At 40.0% G+C, this 20,257-nt stretch overlaps 1 protein-coding gene across 1 annotated transcript; it reads right to left on the bottom strand.

Moving 5' to 3' along the window:
• Positions 1-1,376: 1,376 nt before the first annotated feature.
• On the bottom strand, positions 1,377-15,261 carry LOC122777905 (deoxynucleoside triphosphate triphosphohydrolase SAMHD1-like). Its single transcript, XM_044039440.1, has 16 exons — positions 14,955-15,261; positions 14,748-14,814; positions 13,390-13,462; positions 12,238-12,398; positions 11,324-11,439; positions 11,124-11,194; positions 10,062-10,247; positions 9,841-9,941; positions 9,640-9,748; positions 9,372-9,463; positions 9,164-9,279; positions 8,596-8,738; positions 6,627-6,722; positions 6,413-6,517; positions 3,943-4,080; positions 1,377-2,202 (listed from the first exon to the last, which is right to left on the bottom strand). Exons 1-16 carry the CDS (start codon positions 15,133-15,135, stop codon positions 2,077-2,079), a joined length of 1,881 nt encoding a protein of 626 aa, XP_043895375.1. The 5' UTR covers positions 15,136-15,261; the 3' UTR covers positions 1,377-2,076.
• Between the last annotated feature and the right edge of the window lie 4,996 nt (positions 15,262-20,257).

The following is a 20,257-nucleotide window of genomic DNA, read 5'->3' as shown; positions in this document are numbered from 1 at the left end:
GTTGAAAAAGACACATTTTATAAGATGTGGTCCAAATGGACCGAGTATGTGAAACCAATCAGATCTGATTTTCATTTGACTGTATTTGTGCTTTGTGTGAAACTGTGAAAGTACAAATACTTCATTACTGTACATGGGGTTAAGTGTCATGCTCAAGGACACAGATAGACCGGCAGAGTCAGGAATTGAACCCCCAACCTTCCAGTTGAAAGACAACTGAGCTATTATCATCAATTGTCCCTTTAAGCTACTTCATACAGGACTGGTAAACGGTAAACTCAGGTGTATTATTGTTGAAATTGCACTTATTTTTCTCAGGAAATTTGATCTTTGTTCATAATTTCTCTTGTAAAAACATACCTCATTAACTCTAAAGTCTCTTTCTAGGTTATGATGCTATTATTTTACTATTTTACTTTAAATTGTGCCCGGAACTAAAATGAGCTGGACGCCCCTGCGCTTGATGCTAAATGGCCTGTATTAATAGAAGGCTTTTCTAGTCTTGTTGACCACTCAAAGCTGCTTTACACTACAGTTCTGCCAGGAGCAACATGGGGTTAAGTGTCTTGCCCAAGGACACATCAGCATGTAGACAAGCGGAGAAGGGAATCAGGGAACCCACAACCTTCCAGTTGAAAGATATAACTCTGTCATCTGGCTGTCACTCGCTGGTGTTTGCCTTCACTGTGTTAACGGTTTGCTTGGCATCTTTATCGAGAACATTTGAGATGTCACTGAAGTCACCTCATCCACTCGTTTATCTTTTTCTCGTCATCTATCGTTTTCTTCCAGGGTTCATTTTTGCTTCTAATATATTTAAAAATAAAATAATGGAACCATGATCATCTCATTTGTCTCGTTTACGACTTCATTTATGACAGTAGTACGAAACGATGCCGTTTACCAAGTGTGTTTTCCTTTTAATACTCAGTAGACCTCTAAACATTTATGAGACATGAAGAGACATTACCTTGAAGGTAACGTACAATTTACTTCTGCAGAAAAAGATGGTCACCTTTAACCTCTGGTAAACCTCCCATTATAGCACCAATGTAAGCGCCCCCTACAGTTGGTAAACCGTATCGAATTTTGACGTTCTTTTTGTGGCACGGACCAAAAACCACAAGTTATGTAGGGTAACGTTAAAATAATATTGGAGACACTCTCACTTTCATGTTCAATTTCTGTGTCTCTGAAACCACCTGAATATCTTGGTTTGTGGACACCATCAATCTTGAAGTTTGTTAATTCTTGCTATTTTTTTTGGCCAAATGTCTAATTAAATAATCCAGAAAATAAGTGAGAGTTTAAGCAACAATGGAAATGAACTGTGTGCACGTGTGTCCGCTGGTATTTCAACAAATTCAAATCACAAATGAGAGAAAGCGTTTTATTTCTAAAACTTTTTTCCCCCAACAGGAAATACCTTCACCTAATCTCGTTACTTTCCCCCTTTTACATTTTTCCAAATATAGATTTTTCTTACTCAAACACTAGAAACCCTGCTATGAGGCAACTTTGATGAGGCTGTTGGTAAAACATTGAAAATGGTATAGAGTAAAAAAATATATAAATACCATTTAAAATATTTTATATATAAGAGGTGAAGCTCAGCAAACTATGGGCAGAACAATAAATAAAGGGCGATATAACAATCCACAACCAAACTTAAAAGAGAAATAAATATATTCAAAGTAAGATCAAACCAGATTCCCAAACAGTTTCTCAAGTTAAAACCAAGATCCTGTGTGTGTGTGTGTGCGTGTGTGTGCGCGCTCATAATCCAAATACAAGATACGTTATTGCTTAGCATATGGTGAAATAAATGCATCGACTTAAAAATCAGACTTAAAATAAACCCTGATGTAAATAAGCAAAGGTGTGTTCGTATGCATTATTGAAGGTTATAAAAAAAAAACCCTGAGTTCTTTCTTTTCATCTTTTCTTCAATAAAACTTTTTTCTTTTTTTTTTTTAGCTTTGCTATGCTCATCTACACGCTCACCTTGTAGAAAAATAGAATTCTCACTCATCTATCCACCAAAATTGTAACAGAGATGTCTGTGCGCTGCTCCGCTCATTTAAAGCTTAGCTTAGTTTTGGCTCGAACCGTGTCCGCGCTGCAGCTGCCGTCTTCCTCTTGACTTGGGTTGCGCCAGCTGGCTTTCAGAGGGGTCAGCTCAGGGGCTATTATGTCTCCATCCTGTGTGTGACATACAGTGTCATTAATGAACAGTGCAACATTGCAGTAGCTCTGAGGCCAAACTTCTGATTTATGGCCTCCAGCCACAAGAGGGCGGCAGCATTTCACGTTAGAACTTTTCAAAATAAATTTCATAAAGTAACAAAACGATAATCCAAACATGGCATAAAAAACCTCCACAGAAAAGTGGTTAAAAGTTTTACTTTTATTTTTGACATTTCTAACTGGCTATCCTCACCAATATCACAAACTTGAGTATCAGCCGATACCAATATTGTTTAGATACAGTAGTTTTTATATATTTTTTTCATGATAAAGCTGTTAAAACACTGATGCAATAATAACCAGTGTTTCAATAAAACACACAATATTCCAACTGCACAACAAATGCTCCTCATAGAAATAAACAGGATACATTCTTTAAGAGTCTGTACATGGTGAAGCAAGCAAAATCTATCGGATTTTATGTTTTACCTTCCAGGATTTCACTGCCTTGTTTTTGTGACTGTTGACAAAACAATACTCACGCGGCCCAAAAAGCAATTTTCCATCACAATGGTAAAGTTTTTTAAATATTCCAGTATCATTGTGCATGCAGGTCTGCGTAAAACAAAACCAAATGTTTATTTTTGTGTGTACGACACAACTTTCCAGATGTTCCACTTAATTCCCATAAACTATAGTGTCTGCCCCAGAAAGAATCACACAGCCAACTCTATATTTTTGAATATCCTAAGTCAGGAATCCATCAATCTGACAAAGACCAAGGAAGTCAAATGGAAAGGCCATCACATACACATATATGAAATTAATTAGAATCCAAATTCCTGAAGGACTGAGAAAAAAGAGAAAAATAGAGTAAAATAGAAGGTAAAATCCCCTTGAAATTTGAGCTTTAATGCTCCCATAATACTTTAAATTCTCGTCCAGATTTTAAAGGTACATTATATAAGAAATGCATTATACAATGTTATAAAATGATTGTTAACATAAATACACATCACACCAAGACACTGGCTTCATGAGGTACCAACGGTAAAGCCAGTATATACATATAACTACATTTGTGAAGAGAGAGGATATTAAGATGGAATACATTTAACAAGACATTTGAGATTTGGGAAAAACATTGATTGGCATTTCCTGACATTTTCTAGACCAAATGATTTCTTGTTTAAATCCAGAAAATAATTGACAGAATAATCGATTTATAAAAAATAATCAGTTAGCGGCAATCCCCACTTTTACTGATTCCATTTATAAAAGAACAAATCAATGGTGGTGCATCTATTAGTTGACTTCACGGCCCCGTTTACATTAGAATGATTGTGTTTTCTGTGATCAGATAGTGATTGGATAGCACTTCACCACATGCATCTACACCTGGTATTAGCATGCGTCTCCAGTGTCCACATCACGATCCAATTGCTATCCGATCACGATGCCCCGCCCCCCCCCATCATCTTCCGCTCTTTTTCTGCAAAGACTTCCAGCAGCAGACTACAGCATCACTTCCTGTGTGTCACCATATCAAAGAGAACAGAAGTTAGCAGCGCGTGACGCCGCGCTATTGTATGGACCCCTCTTTGCTTTTTTTGTTTTGAAGAAGGGAAGGAAGTCGTCTTTGGAAATGAAATCACAGCAGGGCCACACGTACAGAAACAATCAACCATCCCACTCTCAAATACACTTCTACAATTCCTTAACGCAGCAGCAGCAGCAGCAGACGACTTTTATTACCTGAGGCTTTGTGAAGTCCATGTCCATGCACCACTTGACAAAGTGCTTCTTGGCAGCGTCCAGACTGGTGTCATCAGTCTTCTTGAAATAGACCGTGATCAGCTGCTCAGCAAACTGCTCTGGGAGGAGTTTTGACACCTGACGAGAACAGCAGCAGCAGCATATAGTAGTTGATTTTTGCGTTATACATTTTAAAATGTAGGCAGTGGCATGGGGCGGGGCAATGTGTGGATATTATATCTACAGTGGGTACGGAAAGTATTCAGACCCCTTTAAATTGTTCACTCTTTATTTCATTGCAGCCATTTGTTAAAATCAAAAAAGTTCATTTTATTTCTCATTAATGTACACTCAGCACCCCATCTTGACAGAGAAAAAACAGAAATGTAGACATTTTTGCAAATTTATTAAAAAAGAAAAACTGAAATATCACATGGTCATAAGTATTCAGACCCTTTGCTCAGTATTGAGTAGAAGCATCCTTTTGAGTCTTCTTGGGAATGATGCAAGTTTTTCACACCTGGATTTGGGGATCCTCTGCCATTCTTCCTTGCAGATCCTCTCCAGTTCTGTCAGGTTGGATGGTGAACGTTGGCGGACAGCCATTTTCAGGTCTCTCCAGAGATGCTCAATTGGTTTAGGTCAGGGCTCTGGTTGGGCCAGTCAAGAATGGTCACAGAGTTGTTCCGAAGCCACTCCTTCGTTATTTTAGCTGTGTGCTTAGGGTCATTGTCTTGTTGGAAGGTGAACCTTCGGCACAGTCAGAGGTCCTGAGCACTCTCGAAGAGGTTTTCTTCCCGGATATCTTTGTGCTTGGCCACATTCATCTTTCCTTCAATTGCAACCAGTCGTCCTGTTCCTCCAGCTGAAAAACACCCCCATAGCATGACGCTGCCACCACCATGTTTCACTGTTGGGATTGTATTGGGCAGGTGATGAGCAGTGCCTGGTTTTCTCCACACATACCGCTTAGAATTAACGCCCCAAAAACTTCAATCTTGGTCTCATCAGACCAGAGAATCTTATTTCTCACAGTCTGGGAGTCCTTCATGTGTTTGTTGGCAAACTCTCTGCGGGCTTTCATAAGTCTCGCACTGAGGAGAGGCTTCCGTCGGGCCACTCTGCCATAAAGCCCCGACTGGTGGAGGGCTGCAGTGATAGTTGACTTTGTGGAACTTTCTCCCATCTCCCTACTGCTTCTCTGGAGCTCAGCCACAGTGATCTTTGGGTTCTTCTCTCACCAAGGCTCTTCTCCCACGATTGCTCACTTTAGCTGGACGGCCAGGTCTAGGAAGAGTTCTGGTCGTCCCAAACGTCTTCCATTTAAGGATTATGGAGGCCACTGTGCTCTTAGGGACCTTGAGTGCTGCAGAAATTCTTTTGTAACCTTGGCCTGATCTGTGCCTTGCCACAATTCTGTCTCTGAGCTCCTTGGGCAGTTTCTTCGACCTCATGATTCTCATTTGCTCTGATATGCACTGTGAGCTGAAGGTCTTATATAGACAGGTGTGTGCCTTTCACAGCAAAGGGTCTGAATACTTATGACCATGTGATAGTTCAGTTTTTCTTTTTTAATACATTTGCAAAAATTTCTACGTTTCTGGTTTTTTTTCTGTCAAGATAGGGTGTTGAGTGTACATTAATGAGAAATAAAATGAATTTTTTTGATTTTAGCAAATCGCTGCAATGAAACAAAGAGTGAAAAATTTAAAGGGGTCTGAATACTTTCCGTACCCACTACTGTATATCGTGAGATGAGACAAGATATGTTTTATGTGAAATTTGTGAAATGTTGTAAATGAATATTTGACCAAATTTATAGGTCGTTGTTTCTAAAACATGTAGAGCTTCAACTAACGATTATTTTCATAATCGATGAATCTGTCGATTATTTTCTCGATTCATTTGGTTTGGTCCATAAATAATAAATAAAAAATGTTGATTGGTATTGGTCAAATCTGGAAATGATGATCTTCTCAAATGTCTTGTTTTGTCCACAAACCAAAAATGATTAACTCTGAATGATGTTTGTTATCAAGAGCAAAGAAATGAAGAAAATACTAAGAAGTTTAAACAATCGGAAAGCTTCAATCATGAAAAAAAAGCTTCAAACCAATTAATCGATCATCAAAATAGTTGTCGATTAATTTAGAAACATAAAGACACATAAAGCAGGTATTATCTGAAATGAAAGGTAATAACTGCATTTTAAGATCATGTAATACAGATCATTAAGTCCAGAGTCTAGAGAAACAACCTGTGTGCAGCTTTATATCCACATTTATAACTTCATATCTAGGGCTGCATGACTCAATTATAAATCAATTACTAAATTAAATCTTGGTTTGTGATCACATTCGAGAAGGTCGACAGATTAATCGAGTATGATAACATAATCATTAGTTGCAGCCCTACATCCATTAAATGGTGGTGGTGGCTCGTGTACATAAGGATTTTAGCTCCATCCTACCTGTTTCTTGACTATCTTGATGGCTTTAGTTGGGTCTTCCTTGCAGTAGAAACGCACTTTGTTGATGGGGTTCTTTTCCTTCATTCCATAGTCCATACCAATGACCTAAAAGGAAGGGCATACAAAACTAAATCAACTTCAATTCTCATTAAGGTATTATTTTTGTTCAGAATATAAAGTAAGGGAATAAAAAGAAATGAAATGAAAAACCCACACTTATTACAAAGTCCTCGGGGTTTAGATTGACACCCCGAGTGTTGTTCTGAGGGAAGGCCTCTGCCAGTTCTTTTTTCCAGGTGTTTTTCTTCTCCTGACAGAGGTGAAAGAAAGAAAAGTGTCATGTCAGTTCATCTTGGTATCGTTGGCTTCCATAATGTTGTACGACTGCCTTCTCCTGGATTGTTCCTGCTCTCAAAACATGATTCCATCTGAGCAGTGAAACCTCTATTTTGAATATGTTAACTTCAAATTTGAATTTGGAATAACTTCAAATTTGAATATGTAAACTTCAATTTTGAATATGTAAACTTCAATTTTGAATATGTAAACTTCAATTTTGAATTTGGAATAACTTCAATTTTGAATATGTAAACTTCAAATTTGAATTTGGAATAACTTCAAATTTGAATTTGGATTAACTTCAATTTTGAATATGTAAACTTCAAATTTGAATATGTAAACTTCAATTTTGAATATGTAAACTTCAATTTTGAATTTGGAATAACTTCAAATTTGAATTTGGATTAACTTCAATTTTGAATATGTAAACTTCAAATTTGAATTTGGAATAACATCAAATTTGAATTTGTAATAACTTCAAATTTGAATATGTAAACTTCAAATTTGAATTTGGAATAACTTCAAATTTGACTATGTGAACTTCAAATTTGAATTTGGAATAACTTCAAATTTTAATATGTAAACTTCAAATTTTAATATGTAAACTTCAAATTTGAATTTGGAATAACTTCAATTTTGAATATGTAAACTTCAAATTTGAATTTGGAATAACTTCAATTTTGAATATGTAAACTTCAAATTTGAATTTGGAATAACTTCAAATTTGAATTTGGAACGTTACCAACTCCCAGTACCACGGTATTGTTGTGTCAGATCACGCTCCTGTACAATTAGATATTCATTTTCCAGATAACATCCGTCCGCAGCGAACTTGGCAGCTTGACCCCTCTCTTTTGTTATGCAGCAATTTTAAAAAATGTGTTGCTGAGCAAATAGGTCATTCAATCAATGACCACCCAGACATTTCTCGCCGCACATTGTGGGAATCACATAAAGCCTATATTAGAGGTCAGATCATTTCCTATGTAGCACATAAAAATAAAGAACAAAATAAACATCTGCTGGAAAATGAACAGTCTATTGCGGACATCGATAGAAAATGCTCAATACATTCCACACCAGAACTACATAAAGAGCGCACCTTTTTACAAATGGAATTCAATGATCTTTCTACCAATAGGGTAGTAAGTCATTTGCTTAAAACTAAACAGAACAACTTGGCTTGGCTATAGAAAACCTGGCCATTGCAATCAGGGTTGATGAGAAGATTATTGCCATCACAAGAGGAAACTCAACCCATACGACTGCGCTCTACGCTGATGACTTGCTCCTCTTTATCACTAACCCACTCTGCCACTCTGTGCCCCTTTCTGTCCTTCAAAGCCCTGGTAAGAGACCACAATATTCCAAAATGTCACTTCTTCAGATATCTTCAGACTCACAGTTTTGCCTCCAAACATTTCCCAACCTACCCCAAGCCGCCAAACAAAGATTCCACGTATGATTTGCTAAATCTCGATCTTTGGAACAGGGGTCTGATTTCCAAGGCATATAACATTATTCACAATATAGACTCTTCATCATACTCTAAAACCAGAGAAAGCTGGGAACGACAACTGGGAATATCAATTCCTGATATTGTCTGGGCTAAGTGCGTCCTCAACATTCACACTCTTGGCCCAAGGGAGGGAATACGGGGAGGGTAATAAAGCTTTTGTTTATATATTCGAAAAGTCATTAAAAAAATTTTGTTTTTTTTTATATTTGGAATAACTTCTAATTTGAATTTGGAATAACTTCAAATTTGAAAGTCTTATTTAATAACCAACAGTTTTCTCGTGTACATGTGCACTCAGTCATATAAAAAGGACACAGACACACACCTCGGTGACGACCTCCAGAGGTTCCTGCGGGTGAGTTCGGCCCAGACACTTGTAGAGGCGTCGACAGACAATGTTGCGAAGAATCTGCCTGGCCTCGGCCAGTTGTTTGGAGGACGAGTGGAGTATTTGTTCAAACACATGATCTATCGCACAAACACAAGTTTTATGGTTTGTTTTTCTTCCACAACAACAACAACAGCTGATGATGAGGCACGTGACGTCACCACAAATGTTGATCTTGATGCCCTGGTACAAACATGCTGTCATGCTCTGTGTCATGTGACAAACTCTAGGCTGGTGAGATAATGTTACGCCTGTTTATACCTTTGGTAAAAATGATTGATAGACATAGTATTACTATACTGCGGATTTCAATGGAAAATCATTCATAAACTGCATCACTGCTCTTACAGATTTATGTTCTTTTGTGAGTCCTCTAACTGATGTGTATACAACTTTGAAACAATAGTCCAACGTTGATATGAACCTCTTCTATAAATCTATCTATCTATAAATCATTTCATTTCTTTTTATGAGAAAGTATCCATTGTGTTTTTCATATATACACCTGTCAGTTTGGTGTAAGCCTCCATGTCGTCTATGGCACCGGAGAGAGTGAAGGTCTTCCCTCCTGAGCCTTCAATCTGAATGTATGGATCTGCTTTTAAAAAGGCCTCCGTGATCCTGGACGATGACCAAAACGACATCATCACTGTACAAGGATACAATATCAACAAAGTCTAGAAGCGGACGTGGCACAGGAAGCTGCTACTCACATGGTCTCTATGATGTTGCCGACCTTGTGCTGATAAGCTCTTCTGTGGAGACAGTTCCTGGTGTGGAACATGTCGTACAGATTACCCACCTCCTGTAAAGAAAGAAATAAAGAAAGAAAGAGAGAAAGAGAGAGAGAGAGCGCAGGTGACATTGGGTGAAAGCTGAGATAAAACCCTAGACAGATTGCAAGTCCATCGCGGGGCCACTGTCCATAGTAACACAAATAAAAAATGGAATAAAAGCTGATTAAAAGTCGAAAGCCCTCACCTTGTCTCGTGTACAGATGTTCTTCTGCCCTTCCACCTCGCACACTCGGGCAAACTTGAGGAAGCGGCGGTAGTCAAAGTTGTTTTGGATGCCCAGGTGGTGGCAGTCCCTGAGAGGAAGAGGAGAGAAAGAGTCAGGCCGTTAAACTGACAACACATCTTAGTGAGTATTAAACAAAACAACAAACCAACAAGAATTCACCTGGCAAAGTAGTCCCACTTGTCCACATCGATGCCCGTGTTTTTGTTGGACACAATTTCATAGAGAAAGGACTTGTCTTCTGGGCGGCCTCTGTATGGCCACTGGGGAGACAACAGACAACAATAGAGTTAGGGATTAAGGATTTATTTGTTTGTTGGGATTTTTTATTTTTTTTTGTCTGGCAATAAACCATAAAAAAAACAACCCTTAATGATGCTTACAGGTTTTTTTACACTGGCAGAATTTGCAGCTTCCTCTTGATCTCCGTTAAGGTCCAGTGGTCCTGCGATCTGTTCCTTGATGAAGACCAGGTCCTCTGGCAGCACCAGGCCATGCTGCTCCATCACCGGCTTTAAGTCATTGTCTTCGACCAGGTAATCAAACATGGCTAATGAGGCAGTCTCGTGCTGAAACAGACACAGACTCGTCTATGAAGACTGGCACTGGAAACAGTTTATTATCAGAGTTAAAAATATGACAGGATAGAAGAATGATATCTTATCAGTCACGTTTGCCAAACAGAAGGTCTGTGGTAAAAAGCTTACATAATAACTGTGTGCTAAGCAGCTTTTTGTGACTCTAATCGGCGATGTTTATCTCTCTGAACACTACACCTTCGACCTCAAAGATAAGTGATGTTAACAAGGTTATAGAAGAGTCCTGTGTCCCAATATTTACAAAAGCTGAAACAAGCTCCTGTTAATGTTAATGACACCTGTTTAAAGTGATAGATTTAGGTTGTTTTTGTAAGTGTGGTTATATAAGATACAGACACAGTCAGGGCTAATTGCACAACAGCCAGCCGGAGATTTACTCTGACTGAAAATATGGCTGCTCGTGGGGACACAAGCGGAAACAAACTTAACCACGCGATGATCTCGGCACCATGGGTGTGCACTAGAGCTGAAACAATGAATCGATTATTAAATGATTACTTAATTAATCGACAACTATTTTGATAATCGATTTCCGATTGTTTAAGCTTCTTAAAGGTGAATATTTTCTTCATTTCTTTGCTCTGGATAACAAAGAAATCATTAAAAGTGAATCATTTTGGTTTGTGGACAAAACAAAACATTTGAGAACATCATCATTTCCAGGTTTGACCAACAGCGCTCGACATTTTATGGACCAAACGATTAATCAAGAAAATAATCGACAGATTAATAGATTATGAAAATAATTGTTAGTTGCAGCTCTACAGTGCACACCGCAGTCAGCGCCATCTATGTGTCATTAAATTAAGTAGTATAAAAAAAAAGTATAAACCCAAGTTATCTTACCTTCCACTTAATTCCTGGACGTGCCTTTGGGATGAAAATCCCATCAAACATATGGGAAAATGGTCCATGTCCTAAGAAGGAAATATATGTGTGTGTATATAAATGAGTAATTCCTTAAATTCTATGTCCACCAAAAAACATTTGCTTTTTATTCTTACTAAAACAATACTTAAATCCAGTTAATACATCTGCTCACTCACCAAGGTCATGGCAGAGCCCAGCGATCTGCACACAAAGGATGTCTCTGCGAGAGATGAGGAGTTCTGGCTGCCTCTCATTAAGAGCTTGTACAAGTTGCCCTGCCAGGTAACCAACCCTGTTCACACACACACCAAAATTATTTTAAGTCAACAAATTCAGGTTTGTTTTTTTTCCTCCGATGTGTTAGTGTGAGGTACTGATGCATCAATGCTGACTGTGCTGTGTGATGTCTTTGCGTTTCCCGTCAGACGCAGAGACAGTTTGCAGCAGTCTTGCTTTATGACAACAAATGTTGCAGTTGTCTGCGTTTTCTTTTTTTGACACAAAAACACATAAGACTTTGACTTTTTATCAGAAATTTGGAGATCAGTTCTAACTGGGGGGTTAAAAATCTAAAAGGCTGCAAAGGCTTCAGACGGTGTGCAGGAATGAGAAAGTTGTGAGTGTGGTTTGACCTGAATCTATGCACCTTTACTCAGCAGAAGAAAACGGTGAAGTTACGTTGATTTGTGGTGAGACTGGAGGACAAAAACGAAGCAGGCAATCACAACACTCAAGCGTGTGTGTGTGTGTGTGTGTGTGTGTGTGCATATGGGGAGGAGGGTAGTACAATCCAAATAAATTTGACCTTATCAGAACCAGTAGTAGAACGCCGTAAAGCTGAAAAATATTTCGGTTTTCTTGAAAGTCACACATTACCATTTAAGTCCATGATATCTTGAGAATATGTTCACTACGTTATCGAACCATCACAGAGCATTTTTCAACTGGAAACTGAAAAGATCGCATTCCACGGATCGTATTCTATCACGTATTCTCTTCGTTGTTCAGGAGGTGCGTGCAACGGCAGCGCAGTGAGTCACTACCTCATCAACAAACAAAGGCTGGGTCAGACTTCTAAGTGACTACACACCCAATGGAGTGTTCAAATCGGTTGTGTGATGCTCCGGGGAAAACAAAGTAGGTCCCTCCAAGCTGCTTGATGTTGCGCAGCCTCTGGAACTGAGGTGTGTCTATGATTTTGATGAGAAGAGGGTGCAACTCCACATGTCCATGAACTGGATCATTGAACACCTAAAAACGAGAGGAACACAAGCGGCTATAAAAACAACAAAACCTCACGTAACCATAACTGTAACGTTGGACATCCAAAACAAACAGCAAATGTTTGCTTTATCATTTCAGAATAAACACGATATGGTTTTTGCTGCCTTACATTTTCACCACAAGTTGCAACTACTTCTTCTACACCGCATCCTGTGACTTTTACTTTTAACTCTGGGAACAGAATTTTGTATCACTATCACAAGACGTCTTGTATTTAACAGGGCGTTGTTTGTGTCTGGTGACGTTAATCTTCCACTTCTCAAGGTTTCTGGCACAGTGGCTATTGGCTGGTAACAATCTGCCTGTGTGCAAGTGGAATGACTAAGGGAGGACGTCTGAGAGTTGGAAGAGTCGTAACTGCATGTCCGCACTCGTTGATGACGACTGCTCGGCAATAGCAAAAATTAGGCTGATCTTTAATTATCTGTGGTTTTGACATGCATAGTCAAAGCCGTGGACGTCTTCAAATACAATCTTTACACTCTGACAAGTAACAATTGGATCACCGTCATCTCACATGGGTGTATTTTATTTAGTGAACATTCATGGCATCAAATACATGACAGGGATTATTGATCAGGTCCACTGGGTCAACGCCCTGGGGGGCCATGGGGGCCCTGAAGCTCAAGAGTTGTTATCCCTTTATTTTCATCCTGATATTTAAATGTCTTTATAGGCCATGTTATCCACCCCTGATGTGTTGGCGGGGCCTCAGTCAACTAATGAAGGTCATGTTATGTTATGTCTATGGGCCCCTCAATCATATTATTATTATAATTATTGTTAGCCAGGTGTTGCCTCCACCATGAAAAGGCACGTCTGTGTGCTCTGATAAAACCGCTTTCAAGAAAAGCGTGTTTTTACTGAGAGCACAATCCAAAAAAAAGAAACTAAAGAGGAAGTGATTCTCTGTGATTTTGTTTTCTATTGTTATCTCTATTATGCGGCAGCTGGTTACCTTGGTTGGCTCCCCTGCTATCTGCCATAGCTTCCTGAGACTGTGCAGGATCCGCAGACGGTCACCAAGGCACCTGCACAACACAGTAAAACAAACAGGATGAAGAGAAGAGTGAAAGAGCTGAAGAGAGAAAACAGTGGGTAGCGAGTCATCGTTTTGATTTTTTGTTTTTGCAAAAATAAATACCAATATTCTGAGTTCTTTGGGTTTTTTTTTTAATGATAGTGTTGTGGCAAAAATTGTCGTACGGTGTCTGATGAAGAAATAAAGTTGACTGTTGAAGCGTGGTTTATTCTTTGCAAAGAGAGAGTCGAGATGGCTCTGAGGCACATGAGAAAGTTTGTACGGTTTATAGTTGGTGTTTCTATAGTAAGGGTTATCTGTGCAGCTGGGGAAAATGACCTTGGGTCCCAGGATCCGGTAGGTCTGTGAATCCGTTTGCTGTAAGTCAGTGTTTCTCAAACTTTTTCAGACCAAGGACCACTTAACCCATAAAAATACACTCACGGACCACCTAACTCGAAACAGTCCCAAAACAGTTGCGGTCAGCGTTTTTTTTTGTTTTATTTGATATTGAAGACAACACCTATATGTTGCGGGCAGTTTGAAATTAAAACACTGACATTTTAAATTTAGTTCAAAACATGCACACGTAAATCTTAACTACAGGATTATTCTACAAATGTATTCAGGGACTGGTGCTACAAGCGCGAGTTGAATTTCCGTAGTTACTTCGACGTTCCTTACGATGCATGTGGAGAAAACACCGCGGTTTTACACCCCGTTTGAGTTTTGTTGACAAAATACAAAATATTTGCAAGCCATTGCAAGTGGGAGGAGTTTCCAGTTCAGTCAATGTCTTCCAAAATCAGCAGTTGCCATGGTTACTATCAGTTGGCAGCAGCTCTGGGTCAGCGGGGGGGAGGTGGCACGTAGGCGTATAACGGCTATAACCACAGCACTGTGTTTTTGCCCCTTTGACACACTTGCAGGACGTCACGCCGGGGGCGTGGTTAAATCCTCGATTCCGATTGCCCTCCATTAAATGTGCAAGTATAATACTCTGATCCCTCCTTTTAAAATATATTGCACTATATGTTAAAGATTTATTCTGGCGTTGATATTTCAGAGCTGGATATGTTATGTAATACTACTTAGTAGTATTCATGGTACACAGCCTAGTGTTGTGTACCATGAATACTTAGAGTATTCATGAAACCATGTATACACACAAAATGCAGAACTATGACCCAGGCCTGACTCGACCCCAACGGCCCCCCATAGTCCCTATTGCCTGGGATCCCAAAGTCTCTTGAACCGCCCCTGCACAGCCTCAGAGGTCGGTGGAATCAACTTACTTCACTCCAATCTTCTCCAGATCAGGTTCCTCCAGATACCTCAGCCCGACTCCTGTGATGTTTTGTGCTGAATGGCAGAACGAAGGGCAGTTTGAACGTTAGCTCAAATTCACAAACACAGCACGACTGATTATTAGCAGTGAACAATGCAACAAGCCCTCACATTGGAGCTGTCAAACCAAACCAAACCAAACCAAACCAACTAACCTTTGAATGTTTCTTCCCACTCTTCAAGACCTTCTCGTCGTAGGTACTGACACGTTTCCTCGACTCCCCAATGCGAGTAGTCGGAGTCCTGCAGCCCGACCACCAGTGCTCTCTTCTCCGGCGTTTCCCAGCAGACAACGGGGCTCGAGTTTTGCTCTAAAGGTCGCTTTCGACTAGCCATGTTTTTCCTGACGAGCAGCCGGTTATTCGTATCGCCACTTGCGCGGTAGAAGCCGGTAGTGTTGCCCGCCACGCTGCCTGTGTCACAGCTGATCTCATTGAGCCGGGCGCTGAAAAATACCCGGGTTTTGTTTCTGCACAGATCTACGTCAAGTATGAACCCACACGCAGACACCATTTCCTGTTTGTGATTTCAAAATAAAAGCATAGCTCGAGACCTCTGATGGCTCAACAAAACCAGGTATGTTGAAGTGCATTTTTAGTCTGAACTGAAAGATAAAACTCACACTGCAGGACTGAAGGACCTGAAGCACCAGAGAACATACGAGAACTACTGCATTTATTCTTATTCTACTTTATTTCGCAATCAAACTCGGACTTCCTCTTTTTTAATGTTTGACACTTGACGCGCATGTGTTCCACTTTACGTCATCTGCGAAGGGCGGGGCTAGATTTAGCTGGACCTACTTGCATCCATGGGGCAGAGTGGTGACAGTGAAGTCACGTGATTAATAATGTTTGAATGGGGCTCACCCTGACCCAGGCCCCCCCAAGGCACCAAAGCACAATTAAAGTGGGTACCACAGTCAATGAATTATCAACTAACTAAATAAATACACAAATAAATCCTCATTTCTTACCATGTGCCTTTTTTAAAATAGAATAGAATAGAATAGAAATACTTTATTCATCCCCGAGGGGAAATTGTTTTAACATAGCAGCAATACAATACAAAAAAAGTATTATAAACATAAAATGTAATATGTGCAACAGTGGGAAAAAAAATAGTGCAATAATAAAGGAATGGCATAAAGTTACAGTTTGTAGTATTTATGTGGCTATATTAGCAAAAATTGAGTGTACTATCCATACAACTGACACCAGTGTTGTATAATCACCATATTATAATTACTGTATTATGTTCATAGCCTTAGAATAAGGCAAGAGGTATGAGGAAAGGAGGAGGGCTGGCAGTGTTCGTGAATGATAGATGGTGGGCACAACACTATTAAAGAGCAGCACTGTTGTAAGGACTTGGAACTGTTAGCGGTTAGCATGAGATCTAACTATCTGCTGCAGGAATTTTCACATGTTATTGCGATAGCTACGTACATTTCACCCTCTGCTAACGCTAATGCAGCCTGTGATGTTCTGCACTGAGTGGTGAGCAGACACAGCATCCACAGGCTCTCCTCCTGATCTCTGGCATACAGCCCACCACCCTCCCTCCCCTCGAAAGATCTAATCACAAACTGGTTCATCTCCTTCCTGTGTACAAACCTCTGGTGCACAGGCAACCAGCTGTGACCCGCACAGTTAAAGTATGGTCTGAGGAAAACTGATCTCAAAACACAATAACGTACTATATTAACTTTTGTGTAGAGAGCACTGTACCCACCAGAACAGTACGGTGTTTCTCTAACAACAAACCCTGGATTAATGCTGACATAAAGGCTCTCCTTAACGAGAAAAAGAGAGCTTTTAGGTCAGGACACAAGGAGGAGCTGAAGTCTGTACAGAGGGAGCTGAGGAGAAAGATCAGGGTGGGCAAGGACAGCTACAGGAGGAAGATGGAGGATCAGCTGCAGCAGAAAGATGTCAATGGAGTCTGGAGAGGCCTGAAAACCATCTCTGGCCACAAGAAGCTGGACTCCCAGGCTGTAGGGGACCAGAGGTGGGCTAATGACCTGAACTTATTCTTTAATAGGTTTGATCAGCCTCCCACCCTTCCCCCGACCCAGCCAGCCCTGCTGCAACCCCTTTCATCTGAATCACCGGTACACTGCCCGACCTCCAGACCCCTCCCTACTGTCCTCAGCTCACCCCCCACAAGCTCAACTCCTTTCATGCCACAACACCCCTGCTCCAATCTGTCCTTCACCCTAACCAGGTGAGAAAAGTGTTCAAGAAGATCAAGGCAAAGAAGGCTGCAGGACCTGATGGCAGGTCATTCCTTCCTGCAGCTGTTAGACTGTACAACAAACGCTGCTCACAGTAGACCACAGACCTCTTCCTTCCTTCTAAGTGCAAAATACTTATTTATGCTGTAAATATCAAGTCCATACTGTGTATATTCTGCTAACTGTCTATAATGTACATTCTACATTCTATTTGAACTCATTTTTTATAGTCTAAGTGTTAATATCTTTTTATATTGTAATTTTCTTTTTTTGTTAATGCATGTTTATTATTTATTATCCTTTTCTTTACTGTCTTGCTGCTGTAACAATGTAAATGTCCCCACTGCGGCACAAATAAAGGACTATCTTATCTTTGTAATAATATAGTGACAGAGGTGGAAGTTGTGAGATGGAGAGAGATGGCACTGATGGAAATTATTATGGGAATATTTAGAGCATGGACTCCATGGAGGATCATATTTATTGTGTTGCTGAAGAAACAAACACCAGCACCTGAATCTACATCTGCAAAGAAAAGTCAACACAATGCCAAAAAATGTGTGTTGCCTTTAACAAGTGGAATCGCTGATGAGGGACAAACATTTAATTTATTATGTTTTCTGCTGAACAGGTAATTTCACATACTTGTGTAAATGTTATGTGTAGCTTGGTGGCTGTAACTGGAACACAGAGCAGTGTTTGTGGTTGTATTTATATTCCATTCTGACACAATAACACTGCTTTTGCAAGTGGGTCTTTGTTTATATGAGGGAGCAGACCCGGAGGACGAGGAGGGTTTGTTTTCTCTCTGTGCTCATGTGAGCGAGAACATCCTCCCTCATCTGAACATGACACGCGACGTCGCGTTCGACTGAGGCCGCAGCTCAGAGTTTTGAAATACTCTGACTGTTTCTGACGGCTGTGAGAGAGTTCACTGTCAAAGAGACAACAGTGCTCTGTCGTTTGTTTGTGAGTTTGTTTATTTAGTTTAGTTTATTTTTGCCTTTGTTGCTCCTAATGTGTCGCAGACTGGAAACAGTCCACATCAGCATCAGAATACAAAAGTGCAAATGAATACTGGCTCACTAATGTAACTTCGAAAAAACAACAACGGTACTAGTTTGACCCCCTTTCCCTCTAGCAGGAGACTGAGATCCATCAGGACCAAAACCTCTCACCACAAAAACAGCACCGTCCCCTCCTTTGCTCTTGTTTTGCACCAACGACTAGAACAAAGCAATCGTATTGTGTAAGCTATATTCTGATTCAGGCCTTAAATCCACTTCAGTTTGTCTGTGCCTTTCAACAACATTGTGTTACATCGAAAACTGACGCGGCTCAAAACCATAATAACATTTTTACATGAATAAAAACGATGAATTCCAACATGACCATTAAAGATTTCCTTTCATTACAGTACACGGCTGCAATCTATGTCAAAATGTCATATAATATGTATAATACATTTATTAATGGAATGTGCAACTATAGCAATTGGCCACAAGATGATACTGTTGCTCATTTATTTGCTGTTCACTTCACTTAAGGGCGCGCACTCCAGAGCAGGTGCTCTGATCCTATCCAGTAATATTATCACTGGTAGCTAAACACTTTTGGATGATGTCAGATAAAAGATAAAAGTCTATCTCTTGGAATTTCTGTGTGTGTCTTCTTTCAGCGTATCAAATGCTCTACATCACTTTCTAAAAGCAGAACAACACATAATCCAGCCATATTCAAACGTTCAACGTTATTCTGTATTCTAATGTAAGGAGTGTTCAATCTCAATCCTTCAAAATCGACTTAAACTCCCCCACAGAGATCAGTTCTTACAAATTCAGGTCACTCGGTGAGTTATTCCATGTGGAGGGAGAGCAGCATGTGTAAAAGCTCTTTCTCCACGTTCTGTTCTCACACTCTGTAGAATACTATTAGCGTGTTTCCACCGGCTCTACTCGCCTCGGTGCGTCACAGGAAGAGACGTCCGACACAGAAATCAAGCCGAACAGTGCCGAACTGTGGATCACTTAACCTTAAAAATCTTAAAAAACAAGGGTTAATCTCCAACAAGTACCAGGGAAATCTCAATATTTAGAGAGCGAAGGCCATGTTGATTTTGGTTTGCACACATGTAGGCAGACAGATAAGGAGGAACCGGGCCGAGAATAGTTTTATTCATTTATAAAGATCGACCAGTGTGATAGAGGGATGTGTGCGATTTCCACAGCCAGGAATAAAGGGCAAAGCACAATGGTGCACAGAGTCTAACTTATTTAGATCCCGCATTCATAAACAGCAAAGAGAAATTGAATATAACATAATTTGACCTTCAGCTAGGAGAGGTTTTCAACATGTGTTCTGAAGGACAGCTTCTGAGCAATGATGATACCTAACTACTTGTTTATTATTATTTTTTACACTAACCGTCAGTCAAGCGTGTGCACTGCACGCAAATATGAGCTCAATGGGCCTAAATGTTTGTTGTTATGGAACTGTTTGGTATCCGGGCGACTGATGTGAGTTCCCTTCTGTTTCTGGACCTCATCAACTTATGGCCAAACGAACAAAGCGCTCGTCTATAAACAGTCCACCATTAACATTAAAGTCATTAGACCGTGCTGCGGGATTGACCTTAAAATGAGTTTAAAAAGCCATACAAGTGGGTGGTATAAAGTAATGCGTCTGTTTACATGAGCCATACCAGACCTTCCTACATCCAAACATCTATAGACCTGCTGGTGAGCTTTGCTTACTTTCATCTGAGCACTGTGAAAACATGTTTGTCCCAAAAAAGGAACTTTCCAGGGGAAACTATCTAAAAAAAAAAACACGTTTGAGGTTTGAGAATTCGGTCAATTCACAGAGGGAGAATGTACATTTTAAATGTGGCATGAACTTTTAGCCACTGCCATTAATGGCTTCTCTCCAGCCTGCAAAACATGAGGACTGTGGTGAGGAATGCATTTTAGTGAAAGCTGATACAATAAGGGAAAGCACGTCGGTGCCGCAATCGACTCCTCATTCCTCACCTTTTTTTCCCCAAGACAGCGGATACATTAATCCCGCTCCTTTGTACAAAATGATCAAATACAATCTTAATGGAACCTGACGTGAAGTGAAATATTTTTTATAAACACCCGTGTCTGTTTTCCTTTTTGCAAATGCACTTTCATTTAAGAACATGGCCTGCTAATGAAAACAGTCTGCAGGGTAATGCAGACA

This window comes from Solea senegalensis, linkage group LG11, assembly GCF_019176455.1.
Source record: "Solea senegalensis isolate Sse05_10M linkage group LG11, IFAPA_SoseM_1, whole genome shotgun sequence".
Taxonomy (NCBI): domain Eukaryota; kingdom Metazoa; phylum Chordata; class Actinopteri; order Pleuronectiformes; family Soleidae; genus Solea; species Solea senegalensis.
The sequence above is the reverse complement of the archived record's forward strand: the minus strand, read 5'-3'. Positions and strand labels throughout refer to the sequence as shown.

What these genes read in the sequence shown, in the direction of transcription:
- LOC122777905 (XM_044039440.1), bottom strand. Translation starts at nt 15,135, where the DNA reads ATGGCTAGTCGAAAGCGACCTTTAGAGCAAAACTCGAGCCCCGTTGTC. An exon ending in CTGGAGAAGATTGGAGTGAA is followed by an intron (nt 13,463 to 14,747) that starts GTAAGTTGATTC and finishes TGTGTTGTGCAG; the next exon opens with GTGCCTTGGTGACCGTCTGC. An exon ending in GTCCAGGAATTAAGTGGAAG is followed by an intron (nt 10,248 to 11,123) that starts GTAAGATAACTT and finishes TGTCTGTTTCAG; the next exon opens with CACGAGACTGCCTCATTAGC.